The sequence below is a fragment of the Pelodiscus sinensis genome, chromosome 22 (assembly GCF_049634645.1).
Source record: "Pelodiscus sinensis isolate JC-2024 chromosome 22, ASM4963464v1, whole genome shotgun sequence".
Taxonomy (NCBI): Eukaryota; Metazoa; Chordata; order Testudines; family Trionychidae; genus Pelodiscus; species Pelodiscus sinensis.
In genome coordinates, this window is record NC_134732.1 from 14,440,057 (window position 1) to 14,456,981 (window position 16,925).

At 43.9% G+C, this 16,925-nt stretch overlaps 1 protein-coding gene across 8 annotated transcripts in view; it reads left to right on the plus strand.

Annotated features, from left to right (window-relative positions):
• PRRC2B (proline rich coiled-coil 2B) overlaps nt 1-16,925 on the plus strand; it is an 86,999-nt gene that overhangs the window by 34,067 nt on the left and 36,007 nt on the right. For all 8 annotated transcript variants that reach the window (XR_001368643.2, XM_025187388.2, XM_006128379.3 and 5 more), the window contains exons 5-15: nt 1,936-2,008; nt 4,797-4,940; nt 6,410-6,651; nt 7,121-7,242; nt 7,748-7,890; nt 8,548-8,638; nt 9,149-9,341; nt 9,864-10,179; nt 12,828-13,012; nt 14,406-14,613; nt 15,981-16,203. Coding sequence is in view for 7 of the 8 variants with exons in the window: in XM_025187388.2 (XP_025043173.2) it covers nt 1,936-2,008; nt 4,797-4,940; nt 6,410-6,651; nt 7,121-7,242; nt 7,748-7,890; nt 8,548-8,638; nt 9,149-9,341; nt 9,864-10,179; nt 12,828-13,012; nt 14,406-14,613; nt 15,981-16,203 (1,940 nt within the window). In the remaining variant the exon portion in view is untranslated. The remainder of the gene's footprint in view (nt 1-1,935; nt 2,009-4,796; nt 4,941-6,409; nt 6,652-7,120; nt 7,243-7,747; nt 7,891-8,547; nt 8,639-9,148; nt 9,342-9,863; nt 10,180-12,827; nt 13,013-14,405; nt 14,614-15,980; nt 16,204-16,925) is intronic.

Genomic DNA, 16,925 nt, shown 5'->3' on the forward strand with positions numbered 1-16,925 from the left:
CCTGGGTGATTGGAAAAAGGCAAATATAGTGGTCATCTTTTAAAAAAAGGGAAGAAGAATAGAGGGAACTACAGGTCATCTTCACCTCAGTCTCTGGAAAAATCATGGAGCAGGTCCTCAAGAAATCCATTTTAAAACAATTGGAGGAGAGAAGGGTGATCAGGAACAGTTGACATGGATTCACCAAGAGCAAGTCATGCCTGACCAACCTAATTGCCTTCTATGATGAGAACTGGCTGTGTAGATATGGGGAAAGCAGTAGCCATGACTTGACTTTAGCAAGCCTATTCAATCTCCTGCAGTATTCTTGCCAGCAAGTAAAAGTATGGTTTGGATTATAAAGAGGATAGTAAGCTGGCTAGATTGTTGGGCTCAATGGGTAGTGCTCAATGGCTCAATATCTAATTGGCAGCCAATATCAAGCAGAGTGCCCAACAGATCAATCCTGAGACCAGTTTTGTTCAGCATCTTCATTAACCATATATGGTGGAATGGATTGCAACCTCAGCAAGTTCATGGATGGGGGAGATACGCTGGAGAGTAGAGAGAGGGTGAGAAATCTAATGAGGTTCAACAAGGATAAGTGCAGGAAGAACCCATGCACTGCTACAAGCTGGGAACCGACTGGCTAAATGGTAGTTTTGGGGAATTACAGGGGATTAAATGAGTCAACAGTGTGCCCTTGTTGCCAAGAAGGCTAATTCCAGCAGATTGAGGGAAGTGATTATTTCCTTCTGTTTGGCATTGGTGAGGCCAGTTTTGGGTCCCCCACTACAGAAAGGATGTAGATAAATTGGATGAAGTCTAGCAGAGGGCAGCAGAAGTGATTGGGAGCTGGGACACATGACTTAAGACAAGAATCTGAGGGAACTGGTCTGCAGAAGAGAAGAGTGAGGGGGGATTTGATAGCAGCCTTTAACTAACTGAAGGGGCGTTCCAAAGGTGATGGAGCCGGGCTGTTCTCAGTAGTGGCAGATGACCGAACAAGGGCCAATGGTCTCAAGTTGCAGTGGGGGAGGTCTGGGTTGTATATTAGGAACAACTATTTCACTAGGAGGGTTGTGAAGTATTGGGAGGTAGTGGAATCTCCATCTTTAGAGGTCTGACAAAGTCCTAGCTGGGATAATTTAGTTAGGGTTGGTTCTGCTTTGAGCAGGGGTTGGACTAGATGACCTCCTGAGGTCTCTTCCAACCCTAACCTATAATTCTATGACGCCTAGGGAAAATGGCTGAAACAGGGAGAGCTTGATCTGCATTTGTTAATCCACTTTATTTTGAAAGGTATTTCAGTGACAGCAGATCCAGTTGCTGCTTTTCGCCAAAAGTTTCATGTGATAAGAAGAGATCTGCTTGCACATGACAAACAGCTAAGCTCAGGCCTGAAAAATCCCCTGACAAGTGATATGTTTCCCCTTCTAGTGAGCTTTCAGATCCAACCCATCTATTCCTGCAGAATGTATGTGCTTTTACTGTAACTTAAAAATTCCAAACCTGTGAGATTTTTAGAAAGGGCATCAGGGAGGTTGTTAGGTGTATGAGAGAGTGAAATTCTCCAAGAATCCGAGGTAGTGTGGAAAAAGCCTGAAAGATGAGTGGAAAAATGTATGGAAAAAGTGGGAGAGAAGGGAGGCTTTGTTAGATTGAAGCGAGCAAGAGGAACAGGCAGAAGAAATAGATAGGGAAGCCAGTGAAAGTATCCAAAGCAGAAGATTTCAAAGTTGTGGTGAGGAAGAGGATTTTAACTGCAGCATTTTGGATTGAGGGAGTTACAGAGAGGAGATGGTCATGGCCTCAGCTAGAGGGCTGAGGCATTAGCAGGATCTGGTAACATCTAGAGGATACAAAGATCTGACTACAATAGCATTCTCCTGCTTTACTTTCACCTATAAGGTGAAGAACTCTCATGAGGATCTCCTGGTCTTTTTCTTTTTACAGAGTACAAATTCAGTGCCAGGTGGACCAAAGTCATGGGCACAGCTGAATGGAAAGCCAGCAGGACGAGAAGGTGGTGAGTATGATTATGAATAATGGAGCAGTGTGCATGCACACAGCTTTATAAACACACAGAATGAGGTCTTTCCATGATGCACTCCTAGTTTAAAGTCTTGTCTAGACATAGATAAACTTGCAGTAGTATAACTACAATGAGGTAATTACAGTCTGTGCTGCTAACTGCATCTGTTTGACTGAGGAGTTTGAAACCAAGGTAACATTTTGAGTAGAGAAATTAATTCCTTAAATTGAGATCTCAGTCTGACTGGTAATATGACTCTTTTTATATTGGATGTATGTTCTAGTTACCATTAATATTGGTATTTTAAGGCTCAGAAAGAATGGCAGTAGCTTGAGGCACTGAGCTTTTAGCAGACCAGTAGCCTCTGGCTCTTCAAATGAAATTGCAGAGTGTCAAAAGAATTAAATAGTTTTAGAAGCAAAAATAGATTTAACAATCTTATGAAAGCTTTCTCAAAGCCCAGTCTTCAGGCAAATGTAAGCTTCTGCTTTGAAGTGACTACCGGCACAAATATGTATTTAACCACTGTATTTTTTTAATTGCCACTTTCTGTGAGATTGTTGCCATATGGACTCCATCTAAGGTAGGTTTTAAATCTGTGAGCCAAATTAGCATCTTGTGCAGAGCGGTGGTCAAATATTTCCCTGTAAGGAAGTGCTAATGTGCTTTGAGAACTCAATGTAGATCAGACCATTGTTAAGGTACAGTACATAAACCTGAGGAAAGAGCTACGTGCAGGGCTAAGAAGAGCTTAATTAGAGGATAATTGAATCATAGAATCACAGAAATCAGGCTACAAAGACTTATTAGGTCATCTTGTCCTCTGCACCTGTTCTGCAACTGCTTTGAGCAATTGCATTTACAGTCTAGTGAAGCAACAGCTTCTAGTGTTAACAACAAGGATTGAGATCTTTGCTCTTTCTGTTCGCTTATTTTAGTTACCGTGTCTTCCTTAAAGATACCATTTTAGTTGAAGCTTTGGGGAAAAGGGAGACTTTTAAATCTGCTGTAATGTAATAGGATATGTGTGGTATGGATTGGGGTATGAATGTTGAGATTGGATATATTTCCTGTCCAAAGGGACCTTCAGGGAAGGATGTTTACACTTCATTGGACTTTTCCCAGTGGAGTTCATGTTGGGGAATTAGGCTCCTTGCTGTGGATATTAGCACACAAATAATTCTTATGTTGTGCAACAGTATCTGTTTGGGGAAAGCTTGCCTCTTCTCTCTCTACCCCATTCCCCCCTCCCCCCGAATCATAATGTAAATCTTTCCTGAAAGGTGCTAGTCAACCTTAACTGTTCCTGCTATTAGCATACTCATACAGATCATTGCAATAATGCAATACAACTCTGATAGCATAAATGTTTGAGATATGGCACATCTCATATATTTTAAGATAAACTTTGCCAAATGTTTGTTTGAAAATGCTACATATAGTACTAACTTTTAAACTGGGAACCTGTTCTCAGCTATGGGATAAAGAACCGTGATTTTGACCATGTAAGATCCTGTGCTTATCTATGAACATATTACAGAGTAACATTTCTAAACAGTCTGTCCGGAATTTAAAGGGACACTGTTATGCTCTCAATTTTGGAAGTCTGTAAATGTTTTTAATAGGGTTTTTTTTGTGCTTTTATAAAATGTGATAGAAATATTTTTATTTAAAATAATTTTTAAGAAAATGCTAGGGTGGGTTTTATTTTTTATAATTGACTATCCTCTCTCTTGGTGGATAGCACTGAACTAGTTCCAGGAACATGAAACTGACTATATAGACCAATTCTACTTTACTTTCCAGAGCAGAAATGGCAAAGATCTTCTGGTGTGTTTAACAACTGCAGATGGGGTGTGTAGCATACAGTTTTAAAATGGGCTTTTTATTTGGACCAGTGCCCTTTTACTGCAAGGAAACAGTTTATCAAAACATAGCTCACTCTGCTCAACAGGCTCACTGATTTCTGTGCATTATTTATAAAATTACTTACTGATAAATTGATTTTTAATATTGTGTACAGTTGTACTGCTGGCAGTTTTCTTTTACTCAGTGTCATCTTGCCAGTGGGTTTCTGATGAACTGCAATTAACTGTTTTCCACTCACCATTGCACCTTTATAAGCAAGAAAACACATCTTAGAGTTGCATTTTGTGATTGTTAGAAACTCAGCAGGGCAACTCTCCAGTAAGAACATCTGACTGTGGCCAGATTGGGTCAGCGATCAGTATCTTAATGTTGTGAAGGAGGGCAATATATATATCACAATGTAACACTTAATGCTTATTTATAACCTCTCACTGAGAGCATTTGCAGGGAGCATAACAACGTAATTGTCTCCATAGACAAATAACAAAAGTTGGAGGAATCTGAATATAAATGTTGAGTGCTTCATATCATTTCTGAAGCGAATTTGCAGAATTTTCCTTACAGTTCAATGTGAATATATGTATGGTACAAAAATAATTAGGAACTGCAGAACTTTAATTAGGTTTGTTGAACACAGGAATTTAAATGAAACCCTTTCATTAATAGTTGCTAGGTAATTTGGTATGGACATGAGCTGTCATGTTAGTGACATACCTGGCTGTGGCTAACTTGTTAGCAAATGCTAACACAGGCAGTAATTTGTGTTTGAATGTGCTAGAAGCAGAGATTTTTTCGGAGGAAAAACATTTGTGCTGTGTTTCCTGTGTTTCCAAGGTGATCACAAACACGGCAGAGCTGATGCAGGATGGAGAAACCTTGTCCTATCTGAGTTGTGTTCTTGTTTCTTCAATAGGTTCAAGGGCCTCAAACCGACTGTTATCCTTCTCTCCCGAGGAATTTCCGACGCTGAAAGCAGCTGGCGAGCAGGACAAGGCTGGCAAAGAAAAGGGCGCCTTAGATCTGTCGTATGGGCCAGGACCAAGCCTCCGCCCCCAGAGTAAGTAAATGGCAGCATGTTGCTTTCCTGACAGCTAGCCACAGCCCATTAGATCACTTTTTAAGGAGATACGACTATCAGGCCAGTCTGCGGTAGTTCCAAATGTTTCCCCTCCCATGTTGTCTGTCACTCCTACAAGCCTCCCTGCTGTGCTTGGCTCAGAAAATAACTACAGAATCTAGGGACTGAAATTGGGTACCAGAGCTCTGCAGGACAGGCAGCTAAATAGTTACTATCGTCTGCTTCATAATTACTTTAAAATTGCTCTGTGTGTGAGGGAAGAAGCTTATGTTGGGCAGTGGGACGCAAATGAAATGTTTGTTTGTGTCTGTAATGAACATTTGTCCATCTCATGAATTATAACAACTGTGTTCAGGCAGTACTTTTGGTAAGAAATACCTACTATTGAGATAGCACAGATGGTGTAGATCAGTATTTGGGCTCATTGACAGCAGCAGTGTGTGCTCCACTGCTGCAGCGATTTCTTAGTAGGGCTGTCAAGGTGTAGTCAAGTACACGATTAACCAGTAAGCCTAGGCTTATTGGTTAATCTTACCGACTACATGCACCCCTTCTCCCGTTGCCTCTGTATCAGAGGCAGCAAGGGGGGGAGGGGGGAGGAAGGAGCTGGCTCCCCATGAGCACCGGATCCACAGAGCCCCTTCTCCTCCACTCCCAAAGTGCTGCTGCCTCTGATATAGAGGCAGCAGTGAGGAGGATGGGGGGGGGGGGTAGGTGGGAGCTGGTACACATGAGAAGTCAGCTTTCAAGCCAGCTCCCTGTGTATATCGACTCGTGCAAACTCCCCACGCACTGCTATCTCTATCAGAGGTAATGAGTGGGGGGGTGGAGGGGAGGCTGCCGTGGTTGGTCCCAAGCTCACTGTGGACAGAGGCTGCTCCATGGGATGCTGGCTCCCTGCAGACAGGAGCTCCTCCCTGTATCAGAGGCAGCAGCGTGGGGCAGCAGATGGGAACCAGTCTGTGCAGGGAGCTGGTTTTTAAACCTGCTCCCCTCATGGACTGGCTGTCGCCTGCCACCCTGCACTGCTGCCTCTGATAAAAAGGCAGCAGTGTACATTAGCCGGGGGCTCCCTGGGAGTAGGGCCAGGAGTGTGCTGGCTGCCAGTCCCGCCCCCAGGGACTATCAAATAGTCATGTAACCAATAATATTTTGTGCAATTACACGACTCTTCAATCAGTCGCTATCTAGCATTCCTGTTTCTTAATAACAGTGTGCATGTGAAAGCTTGCACCGTCACTGCTGCAGCCATTAGTAACAGTTCTGGGTATAGAACTCAGGCTCTTTATGAAATGCCTCTGTACATTATCCACTGTTCTTTGATTTGTGCCATCTCATCTCAGATTCTATTAACGTAGCCATCTGTAATTCTGGCCCCAGAAACTCTTTGCTTGATGACCTTCTATATGTGCCCCCCAACACTTTACATCTGTATCATTCATTTTCAGATGTCACGAGTTGGAGGGAGGGCGGTGGGAGGAACATTACCTCTGCCACATCTCTGACCGCCTCCCCTCCTGAGCCGGGCAGCAAGACCTGTAGCACAGGAGATGGAGCCCCCTCCTCAGTGAATACCAGCGATCCTAAGGAGCCCTCTCTCCGCCCGGCTCAACCTATCCGTAAAGGGGCTTCACAGTTCATGGGAAATGCGTACCATCCGCCTACGTACCATGACATGCTACCTGCTTTTGTAAGTCAATCTGCTCTCAAAGCTGCCTGCGTGCGTCTCTTTCTCCCCATCCTAAGGAATAATAGTGTGCGAGGGGGCAAAATATTACGTCTGACTCTACTAGCAAAGGCACTACATTTCCGGACTCCCCTCTTCAAACCCTCCTACGTATTGCTCTGGGGGACAGCTGAGATATCGTCCCTTTTTTTTCCTTTCCATTCCCATCTTGTACATTTGTCCTCAGTAGCCACCGTTAATGCGTTAATCCTCTCAGACAGCTAAGTACATCCATTGAAAAGCGTAGGTACTTCTCACCTCGCGCCATAAAGAACAGTGTCCACAATGACACCATGCCTGTCTAATCAGCTAAATCTGACATGTTCTCCCTCCCTTCCCAACCTCAGCACTAAAATGCCCTTGTAATATAGTCTGGATATTTTTTTTTTCTCAGCAAAGAAAAACTATCATGTTTATCATTGTTCCGTTTCAGATGTGTCCACAGCAGCCATCTGAGGTCCCTGCATCACTGGACCGTGGGTCTTTTCCTCTTCCTCAGCTTCGACTTGAGCCCCGTGTTCCTTTCAGACAATACCAGATGAATGACCAAGATGGGTAAGGCCTCCAGGACTACCTGACTTGCAGAGGACAGATAATATAGGACAAGATCTTTATTTTATGCAAGAATCTTATGACTGAGCCAGCCTGGTGAATAAAACTGCAAGCCTGGCTTCATTTAAAGCCTCAATGTCTTGCTTCCTCTATAGCAGGGTCTGAATGTTACAGAGAGGCAGGAAGCTAAGTTAGAAGGTGAGGGAGTCCTGCACATTGGTCAAGGAGCAGAAGGACTTCCAAAAGAATCCTGTCCAGTCCTAGGTCAAAAGGCTGGTGTCTATGAGCTGTAGGCTTTAGGGAGGCTCAATAATAAACAAGGAGGGAGGGGAGGAGAGGATTTCAAGGGTAATAATCATTGTTTGTAGGCTCACTGCCTAAGCATATGACACACAAAGTAGCTTAAACTTCTATGCTGTTATGAGCTGGGGGCATGTGGATTTCCTGTGCTTTCCATCCTCCTCTTTTAACTGGTGTTGCAGCTGTTTCTTTTTGTCTCACCACATAGAAAAGAGAATAGACCTGGGGCAGCTCGTCCAGCTCGTCCAGTTCGGCAGCAAGGAGAGCGGGCTCCCCGGCCCACCATTATCAACGCAGAAAACTTGAAGGAACTGGATGAACTAGACAATGATGCAGATGATGGTTGGGCAGGTAAAGTACCATTCTCCTCCCGCTTCAGGCAAACAGTAACTACTCGGGGAGTGAAGAGGTTGAATTGCTAACCCCTTCATCCCCAAAGAGAGACTAGTTTGGTAGCTCATTCCCATGCTCCCCTTCCCTTCCCATAAAAGAGGATGGTATTCTCTGCAATGTGGCAGCTACGGGTGGTGTAAGTGATGCTACAGTAGCTCCTTCTGGTTCTCCCTTCGTGCTGTGCTCAAGGAACTGGATCTGAGGACTCACAGGCTTGATAATGACATGTAGCTGAAAGAGAGCCGCTGATGCTGATCTGGGAAGAGACTGAGTCAAAGTTAGCCCCAAATCGTCAGAGTCCAGTCATCTCAAGGCATGCAGCTGAAGTCTAGCTAGGCATGACCCCATGCACAGAAACTTCATCTCAATTTGCTTCCTCCCTATCAGGAATGCATGCAACCAGTCTTCTGAAAACTGTCCTGCTGTTGAGATGTGTGGTCAAGACATAACACTGCTTGTTTTCAATAATCCTCTTGATGCTGTGCCTGAACATTGTGTTTTTCTAAATTGTCGCATTTATGTCTATAGAGTGGTGCGGCTCCAGATGCTTCTCAGTTTGTTAGAGGGTCCTCTTTCCTTCCTTTGATGTATCCTTCCTTCACTCCCGCCCCACAGGCATACACGATGAAGTGGATTACTCTGAGAAACTGAAGTTTAGCGAAGATGAGGAAGAGGAAGATGCTCTTAAAGATGGAAGACAGAAATGGTAAGAGGTGACTGTCTGGTCTTCTATTGGTGCTCTGTTCATACCGCTGGATATCATGAGCTATTTAGAATGTGTTCTAATCATCAAAAGCAAAGGCTTAGCTCCCCTCCCCCACCTCCTCAACTTCATGATATAACCTCTTGGATTCCACTTTTCAAAGTGTAATTGGGACATCTTTGTGGCATGGATAGGATACGTGACTGGGCATCAGGAGACCTGTGTTCCGTTCCTTGTAATTCTACTGACCATCCTTGTAATCTTGTGCAAGCTACTTCATCTGTGTGTGCCTCATTTCCTCCATCTGTTAAGTCTAGTAGTAATACTTACACACCTTTACAAAGTATTTTGAGATCCATGGCTGAAGAGTCCAACGCACCTGCCAACATTTTTGTTGTTGGATTCTCTAGTCTGTTGCTTGTATAATAAGCCTGCTTATGACTTGATGAATGAGTTGAAAATGTGTTTTGAGCTGATTTGGAAATGGTAATATCAAAAGCATTTGTACAACAGGAACAGCTGGGACCCCAGAAGGCAGCGCCAGCTGTCTCTGAGCTCCGCTGACAGTGCAGATATTAAACACTCCCTGGAGGAAGGAAAGAACTGGGGTGACTCCGCTGGTTTGTCTCGGTCAGTTCATAAGGTGCAAGGCCCCCAGCAGCCTTCAAGGAAGTTGAATGGCTGGACCCCTGCATCAGAATATCAGGTATGTTGAACTTGCACAGATTGTATTGTGCTGACAGGATGCTTGATATAACAGATTACTGTGCTTCAGAATCCATGTTGGAATTCTATAAACAGATCAGAGTACCCATTGTGACAAAACGAAATCTGAGTAAAGCACGAGTAGTTTAGAGAGCAACTAATAACACGTTAGACCTGCCAGCAAGACTGGGAGAGGATCTTCTTTTGAGCCTATGAACTCTGCTTCTAATCGTTTGAAGGGTGGGGACACTGCTGAATGATTACAGGGCTCCCTTTACTCCCAGCTGCAGAGATTTTCCTGTGTAACAGCCACAGTAGACAGGAATTTAGGCTGGACCAGAATGCTTGGGTTGCCCCATGACTTGTTTTGTTGTCAGTTTAGTACCATCTTCGGGTTCTGTGCACTGTGCCAATGTTTGCATCAGAAAGCCGGGGCCAGGGTTTTGTATATTTTTGAAACTTTTTAAGCATTTAGCAATTTTAAGCCGGAGTCAAATGGAGTGGGATATTTCTTCTTTTACAGAAGCCTCCACTGGGGGGTATTCTCAGACAGCAGTCCTTGGAGGATAAAGAAGAAAAGGTGCCCCCGAGGCAGAAGTTTGTCCACTCTGAAATCTCAGAAGCCGTTGAGCGAGCCAGGAAGCGGCGTGAGGAGGAAGAGCGCCGTGCCAGAGAGGAACGCCTGGCTGCCTGTGCTGCCAAACTCAAGCAGCTGGATCAGAAATGCAAACTGGCTCAGAAAATAGGAGAAACCCACAAACACGTGGAGAATGAAGATCTGAAGCCCCCAGGTGTGGAAAAGAAGGTGGCTCAAGAGAATAGTCAGTCATTCCATAGAGGTAGGGAAATGTTACTAACCTTGCTTCATAAAAGTTGCTTTTACATTATCATAATTGATCCCTTTTAGCAGAACAAGGATGTAACTAGATGCACTTCAGGGGTAAAGAAAAGCGATCGCAGGTTTCTTTGAGTCACATCATACAGGATTAATTTTTTCTAGTTTCCTAAAGAACATTTATTTTGGGTCAATAATGTAGAGTCTCCCTTAAAGGGACACTGTCTCATTAAAAAGAGTATTGGAAGGACAAAAATATCCTACCACCCCAATTATCTTTATCCAAGTTATGAACAACACCGTACTGATTAGAGTAGACAGAATTTATATAGTTTGTTTTGCTTTTTATTGTGCCCTCTTTTTACTGGTGTCTCAGTTTAGATGAAAAAAGAGCCTCAGATTCTGTTTTTGTTTATACAATTAATTCCTAAGCAATTTTGCCTTCAGGCTTTCATGCTTTAATAGAACACTGCAATATTTAGGGTGCAAATACTGCTGGAAAGTTTTAGAAAAACTGTTTCAATTGGGATGATAGGCTTTGATTGACTTTAGCAAAGCTTTTGATACTGTCTTCCCATGGCATTCTTGCAAGCAAGTTAAGGAAGTATGGATTGGATAAATGGACTGCAAAGTGAATAGAAAGTTGGCTAGATTGTTGTGCTCAATGAGTAGTGATCAATGGCTCGATGTCTGGTTGGCTGTTGGTGTCAAGTGGAGGGCTGCAAGGGTCAGTTCTAGGGCAGGTCTTGTCCAACATCTTTATTAATGACCTGGAGGAGGGGATGGATTGCACCCTGAGCAAGTTCACGGATGACACTAAACTGGGATAGATATGCTGGAGGGTAGGAATAGGGTCCAGAGTGACCTCAACAAATTGGAGGATTGGGCCAAAAGAAATCTGATGAGGTTCAACAAAGACAAGTGCGGAGTCCAGTCCTGCAGAGTCCAGCCCTTGGAACAAAAAAATCCCAAGCACTGTTACAGGCTGGGGACTGGTTGGCTAAGCAGCAGTTTGGCAGAAAAGGACCTGGGGGTTACAGTGGATGAGAAGCTGGATATGAGTCAACAGTGTGCCCTTGTAGCCAAGAAGGCTAATGGCATATTATGGTGCATTAAGAGGAGCATTGCCAGCAGATCTGGAGAAGTGATTATTCTCCTTTATTCAGCACTGGTGAGGCCACATCTGGAGTATTGTGTCCAGTTTTGAGCCCCCCATTACGGTAAGGATGTGGACGCATTAGAGAAAATCCACCGGAGGGCAACAAAAATGATTATGGGGCTGGAGCACTTGACTTACGAGGAGAGACTGAATGATTTGGGTTTATTTAGTCTACAGAAGAGAAGAGTGCGGGGGGATTTGATAGCATCTTTTAGCTACCTAAAGAGGAGGTTCTAAAGAAGATGGAGAGAGGCTGTTCTCAGTAGTGACAGATGACAGAATGAGGAGCAATGGTCTCAAGTTACAGTGGGGGGGGGGGGGGAAGGGGGAAGGGTGTGTGTTCTAGATTGGATATTAAGGGAAAAAATTTATTGGGATGGGTTCCCTAGGGAGGTGGTGGAATATCCATTCCTACAGGTTGGTAAGTCCCGGCTTGACAAAGCCCTGGCTGGGATGATTTAGTTGGGATTGGTCCTGCTTTGGGCAGGAGGCTGGACTCAATGACCTCCTGAGGTGTCTTCCAACCGTAGGATTGTGTCATTTTTCAGAACTTAATTTGAAAGAAACTAATTTAAGATGAGATTTGATACAACCAGTAGGTCCTTAAATACACATGAAAAGCAGGGGGACTGTGCTGCTTTAGCACTTGACAAGGAATGGTGCGTGGCTGTGTACTTGAGCCACAGCAGTAATGCAGCAATCCTAGCTTGGCTAGCAAACTTTTTTTTATTTTTTGTTTGTCTTAAGTGTTGGATCTTAGTCTTGTTCCTTTTCATGGCAGTTCCACAATAAAAGTAATGCCTTGTGTTTATTTAGGATCCAGTCCTGAAATCACTTATATGCATCAGTAACTTGAGTAGGGTCATTGATTTCAATGGGTTTGCAGGATTGGGGGTCTCAGTCTATATGATCTTTGGGGCAGTGTTTGTCACTTGCTATGTAAGTGTGCAGTGGGGCCCTTTTGTGAATGGGGCCTCTGGTTGCTAGTGTAATCTAAATAACGATGATGGGATTATAACCTCCTGCATAAAATCTCATGCACTGAGGAGGGCATCTTGACTCCCAGTACCAGCTTTGGCTTCTCATTTAGTTTGAATGGAAAGGCAACTGAATGACTAGTGGTAGTGTCCTGTGCGTCCTGGCCACTGTGGGGAGTGACATGGGGCTCAAAATGGGCTATTCATTTCTCCTTAGTCAGAAGGATGCTGGTAGCATTGAAGTCTCAGTAGGAGAGCGGTGTGGGCAAAGAAAAGAAAGTGGAATGATCTGTAGGGCTCTCTAAGGAAGATAGTAGCTGAAATACTATACAGAGCGGAGCATAATAGTGAGAGTAGAGTGGGGAGTTCATCTGGGAAATACGATCACAAGGTGCTCACAGATCATATGTGCAATGTTCTTGCAAGTAACTCAAGCTAGCTGCTTTATAACATGCACTAAGCTTGTCTGGTGCAGAATTTAATCTAGCCTTCTTTTTGCCCTCCCTCCTCCACCAGCTACTTCTGAATTTCATGCACAGGATGTCTCTGCTGGTTACCTAGAAGAGGAAACCACAGCCACAGCAGTAGCTGCCCAAAACAGCAGTGAGGAGGAGCTTAGAGAAGCCACATCCCCAGCACAGGAGTTCAACAAATATCAGAAATCACTTCCTCCAAGATTTCAGAGGCAGCAACAGCAGCAGGTATGAGGCCTGACAGCTCCCCCCCTCCCTTCCTGGCACACTTTCTCTCTTCACTGCACACCCTCATCAAATACTGTTTATTCGTGGCCAAATCTTACGCTCAGCATCTAGTAACCAGACTTTGTGCTAGAGAGGTCTAGAGGGGGGAAAACAGGAATCTTCCTCCTAGGTTTGCTCTTCAATATGCTCAGACACAAGAATGCCCTACAGATCTGTTCCTGTGGAGGCTGCGCACACCTTTCATGCCCTTGTTCATAGTGTCCGAGATTATAAGGCTGGAAGGGACCATTGTGATCATCTAGTTCTAGTCTGACATCATAAGAACATAACATAAGAACGGCCGTATTGGGTCAGACCAAAGGTCCATCTAGCCCAGTATCCTGTCTACCGACAGTGGCCAACACCAGGTGCCCCAGAGAGGGTGGACCAAAGACAATGATCAAGCGATTTGTCTCCTGCCATCCCTCTCCAGCCTCTGACAAACAGAGGCCAAGGACACCATTTTATCCCCATAAATCCTGCATAATGCAATCGATTGATAGGGCCCTACCAAATTCATGGCCATGCAAAACACGTCATGGACTCTGAAACCTGGTCTTCTCCCATGAAGTCTAAAAAAATTTGAGTCAAGCTTGACCACTTAGTAGAAATCTTGTTTTAATTGTTTTGGTTTTGTAACATTTTGAAGGCTTTTTTCCAGAATATAAAATTCCTTGTGTGTGTAGTTTCTACCTGGACTTCTGGCAGATGTCAAATCAGATAAAGACCTGTCATATTCCTTTATTGTGGATTGTATCCTGCCCTTTCAGAATAATGGAATGGTATGGCCTCATGGTTGCTTAATTTCTCAGAATAATACATAGGAAATTGTATAAGATTTTAATAGCTTTTTAACTGAGCTTCCTTTGTAATGTAATCTCGCTGGTTAATAAGCTTTAGTATTAGTATCTATGTGCACTAAATATCAAATGATCATATTTCATCCAGTGAGAAACAGCATTTTCAATATTTGAACCAGATTAATAAATTATGTTTGACAGGAAAATTCAGTTTAAAAAATCTCCTGAGTTTGAGATGTGTTGGGAGAATGAAATGTAACGCTGTGATCTTGCAGCACCAGGAGTACGTGTGAGAAGAAGAGAGCAATTCAATGGCAGCTAATGTATATACATCTAAAGAAGCACAGGCTGTTCCTTATCAAATCTGGTAGTGTGCTGTCCATATCTCCTACCCAAGGGAAAAGGATGCCACGTTCTTCGATTCTTTGGAGTTTATAATGCAAGCTTGTATGCAAGCTGGCCTAGAGCAAAGAAAATATATTAATGACTTACGTTGTGTTTTATTCAGATGCTCAAGGTCTATGTTAACCTGTGTCATTGTTCTGCCTATCCAGGAGCAGCTGTACAAGATGCAGCACTGGCAGCAACAGCAGGTTTATCCTCCACCATCCCATTCCCACCCTCAGCGTACGTTCTACCCGCCACACCCTCAGATGCTTGGCTTTGATCCTCGCTGGATGATGATGCCATCCTACATGGATCCTCGTATGGCTCAGAGCCGCACCCCAGTCGATTTTTACCCTTCGTCCCTTCATCCTTCAGGTAGAGTGGGGGTTTGGTGCTTTCGTACTCTCTGATGCTATCCTGACTCAGTTTCTGGACTGTATCTGTAGCTCTTTTCCTGGAACTTGGATTCACGAGAGTGAGAGTTGATGCGCCCTTTACCTTCAATAACCTGAAAGGACAAGAAGCAATGGGCTTAAACTGCAGCAAGGGAGATTTAGGTTGGACATTAAGAAAAACTTCCTAACTGTCAGGGTGGTTTAACACTGGAATAAATTGTCTAGGGAGGTTGTGGAATCTCCATCTCTGGAGATATTTAAGAGCAGGTTGAATAGACATCTGTCAGGGATGATCTTAATGGCGCTTGGTCCTGCCATGAAGGCAGAGGACTGGATTTAATGATCTTTCAAGGTCCCTTTCAGTTCTAGTATTCTATGAACTCTGTGAAAAAATTAATCGCGAAGAGCAAGCTACATTCTTTTGGGTTCTGACAAGTCCTTAGGTGTATAATGCACTAGTCACTTTCCTAAGGATTCAGGCCACCAACGAGTGGTATGCCAGACAAGAGGGTGGGGTTTTGGCTATTGGGATGCAGGGTAGGACCCTTGGAAGGAGAATCTATCCCAGCTTGCTTTGCCTTCTTCATTACCAGCCTTACCTTGGCTCAGACTTCTCATTCTTGCTCTCTGTGATGACTCTCTCCAGGGATTGGGAAAAGTCTAAAGGGTGGTAGAGGCTGATGAACAGGCATCACTAAAAGTTAGGGTGGGATTGGGAATGCTTAAGAATACCCATGCATCTAGTCATGTGCTGCCTGAGGGTTCTCATTTCATAGCAGGAAGATACTCCACCTGTTCCCCACTGGAAGGGGGAGAGAGAGGTCATGGTGTGGTGGAGAATTAAAGGAAGGAGTGGACTGGAGATGGTTTTATTCTCACAAGACCTTTTTAGTTTTCCTAAAGAAAGGCAGGACAAGCCAAAAAGTCCTGCCCCAGGTTATATGCCCCTAGTATTTGTTAATCCTGCTATTAATCTGCCAGAGATGGCCATGTAAACAGCAGGATGAGTAAACCAGTGCCTTATGTTTGTGGTGTTTGTGCATTTCTTATCCCCACTCTATGCTCTTTGCTCCCAAGCCAGTGAAGTTCTGTATTACTATGCTTAGGTTTGGCTGTGAAAGCTGCCCTAAATAGTAGCCCTGAGGATTTTGCTTCCCTTTCATTTTGCGGCGGTCGCTTTCCTTTTTATATATCTCCTGGTCTTAATTTCCTTTTTAAAAGAAGGTTTCCAAGGGTGCATTCTTCCACCATCCTGGAGGTAGGGAGAGATGACTTGTCCTACGGTTGTAAATTGCTGCTTGGCTGTGAATCTGTAGCATTGCAGCTTGAATTTTCTCTTCTCGTTAGGAATTATGAAGCCCATGATTCAGCGGGACTCCATCAATGGGAACGGCTGTAGGTCTGAAGAGCAGAACTGTCAGCCATCAGTGCAACCAGAAAGGAAAGCTGCCTCTATGGACCCTGCCCCAGTGTGGGGACAGGAAAGCTATGCATCTCTGCAGAGCAAAGGGTACCCACTGCCACATCAAAAACAGACTGAGAACATGACGATGGAGGGACTGCATACCAGGTGAGGGCAAAACCATACCATCTTGCCATGCATACTGTACTGGGAGCTTCTCTTTGCTTGAAGGAGTGGACTTGGGGTATACCCATAAGACTTCTTCAAAGAACAGAAGAAGATATTTTTGGTCACCTGTGTTCCCAGGAGTGCTTGTAGTGTGTAGTGACAGACTAAAATGCCACTGAGTTCTTGCATATAAGAACATTACATTCAATTTGAGCACTCAAAGCTTTATACGTTTAAAAAACTAGAGAGAGTCTAACTCTTTCTCTTTGGGAATCTTACTTCTCTGCTATGCAGCTTTGCAGGTGCTCCCTTGTGGGGAGAGGCAGTTTTTATTCATGTAGACAGCTGTCAAAAATTGTGGTTAACTCATGGGTGTTTCTCTCTTTTTATTTTATTTCATTTTTAATCAGTCGTCCTTACTGCTCTGAGGACTCTGAATCAGACTGCTAATTTTGAAATCACTACAGTGATCAGAGGCTGAATCCACATTCAGTGCCTGACTCTCTTATTTTTATTTTCTGTTCAGAAACCATTTATTTTTGTTCATCGGCTCTGCCTGACTGGGTATTATAGACTGGGGCCATGGCAGATCAATAAATCAAGCCCTCAAATATTTTATAGGCTAATTGAGTCATGATTGATAGTAGATGACAACATTTGTTTGTTTGTTTGTTTTATTTGTTTATGCATGCATGCTGTGTGTGGCCTGGGCACCTGGAGCT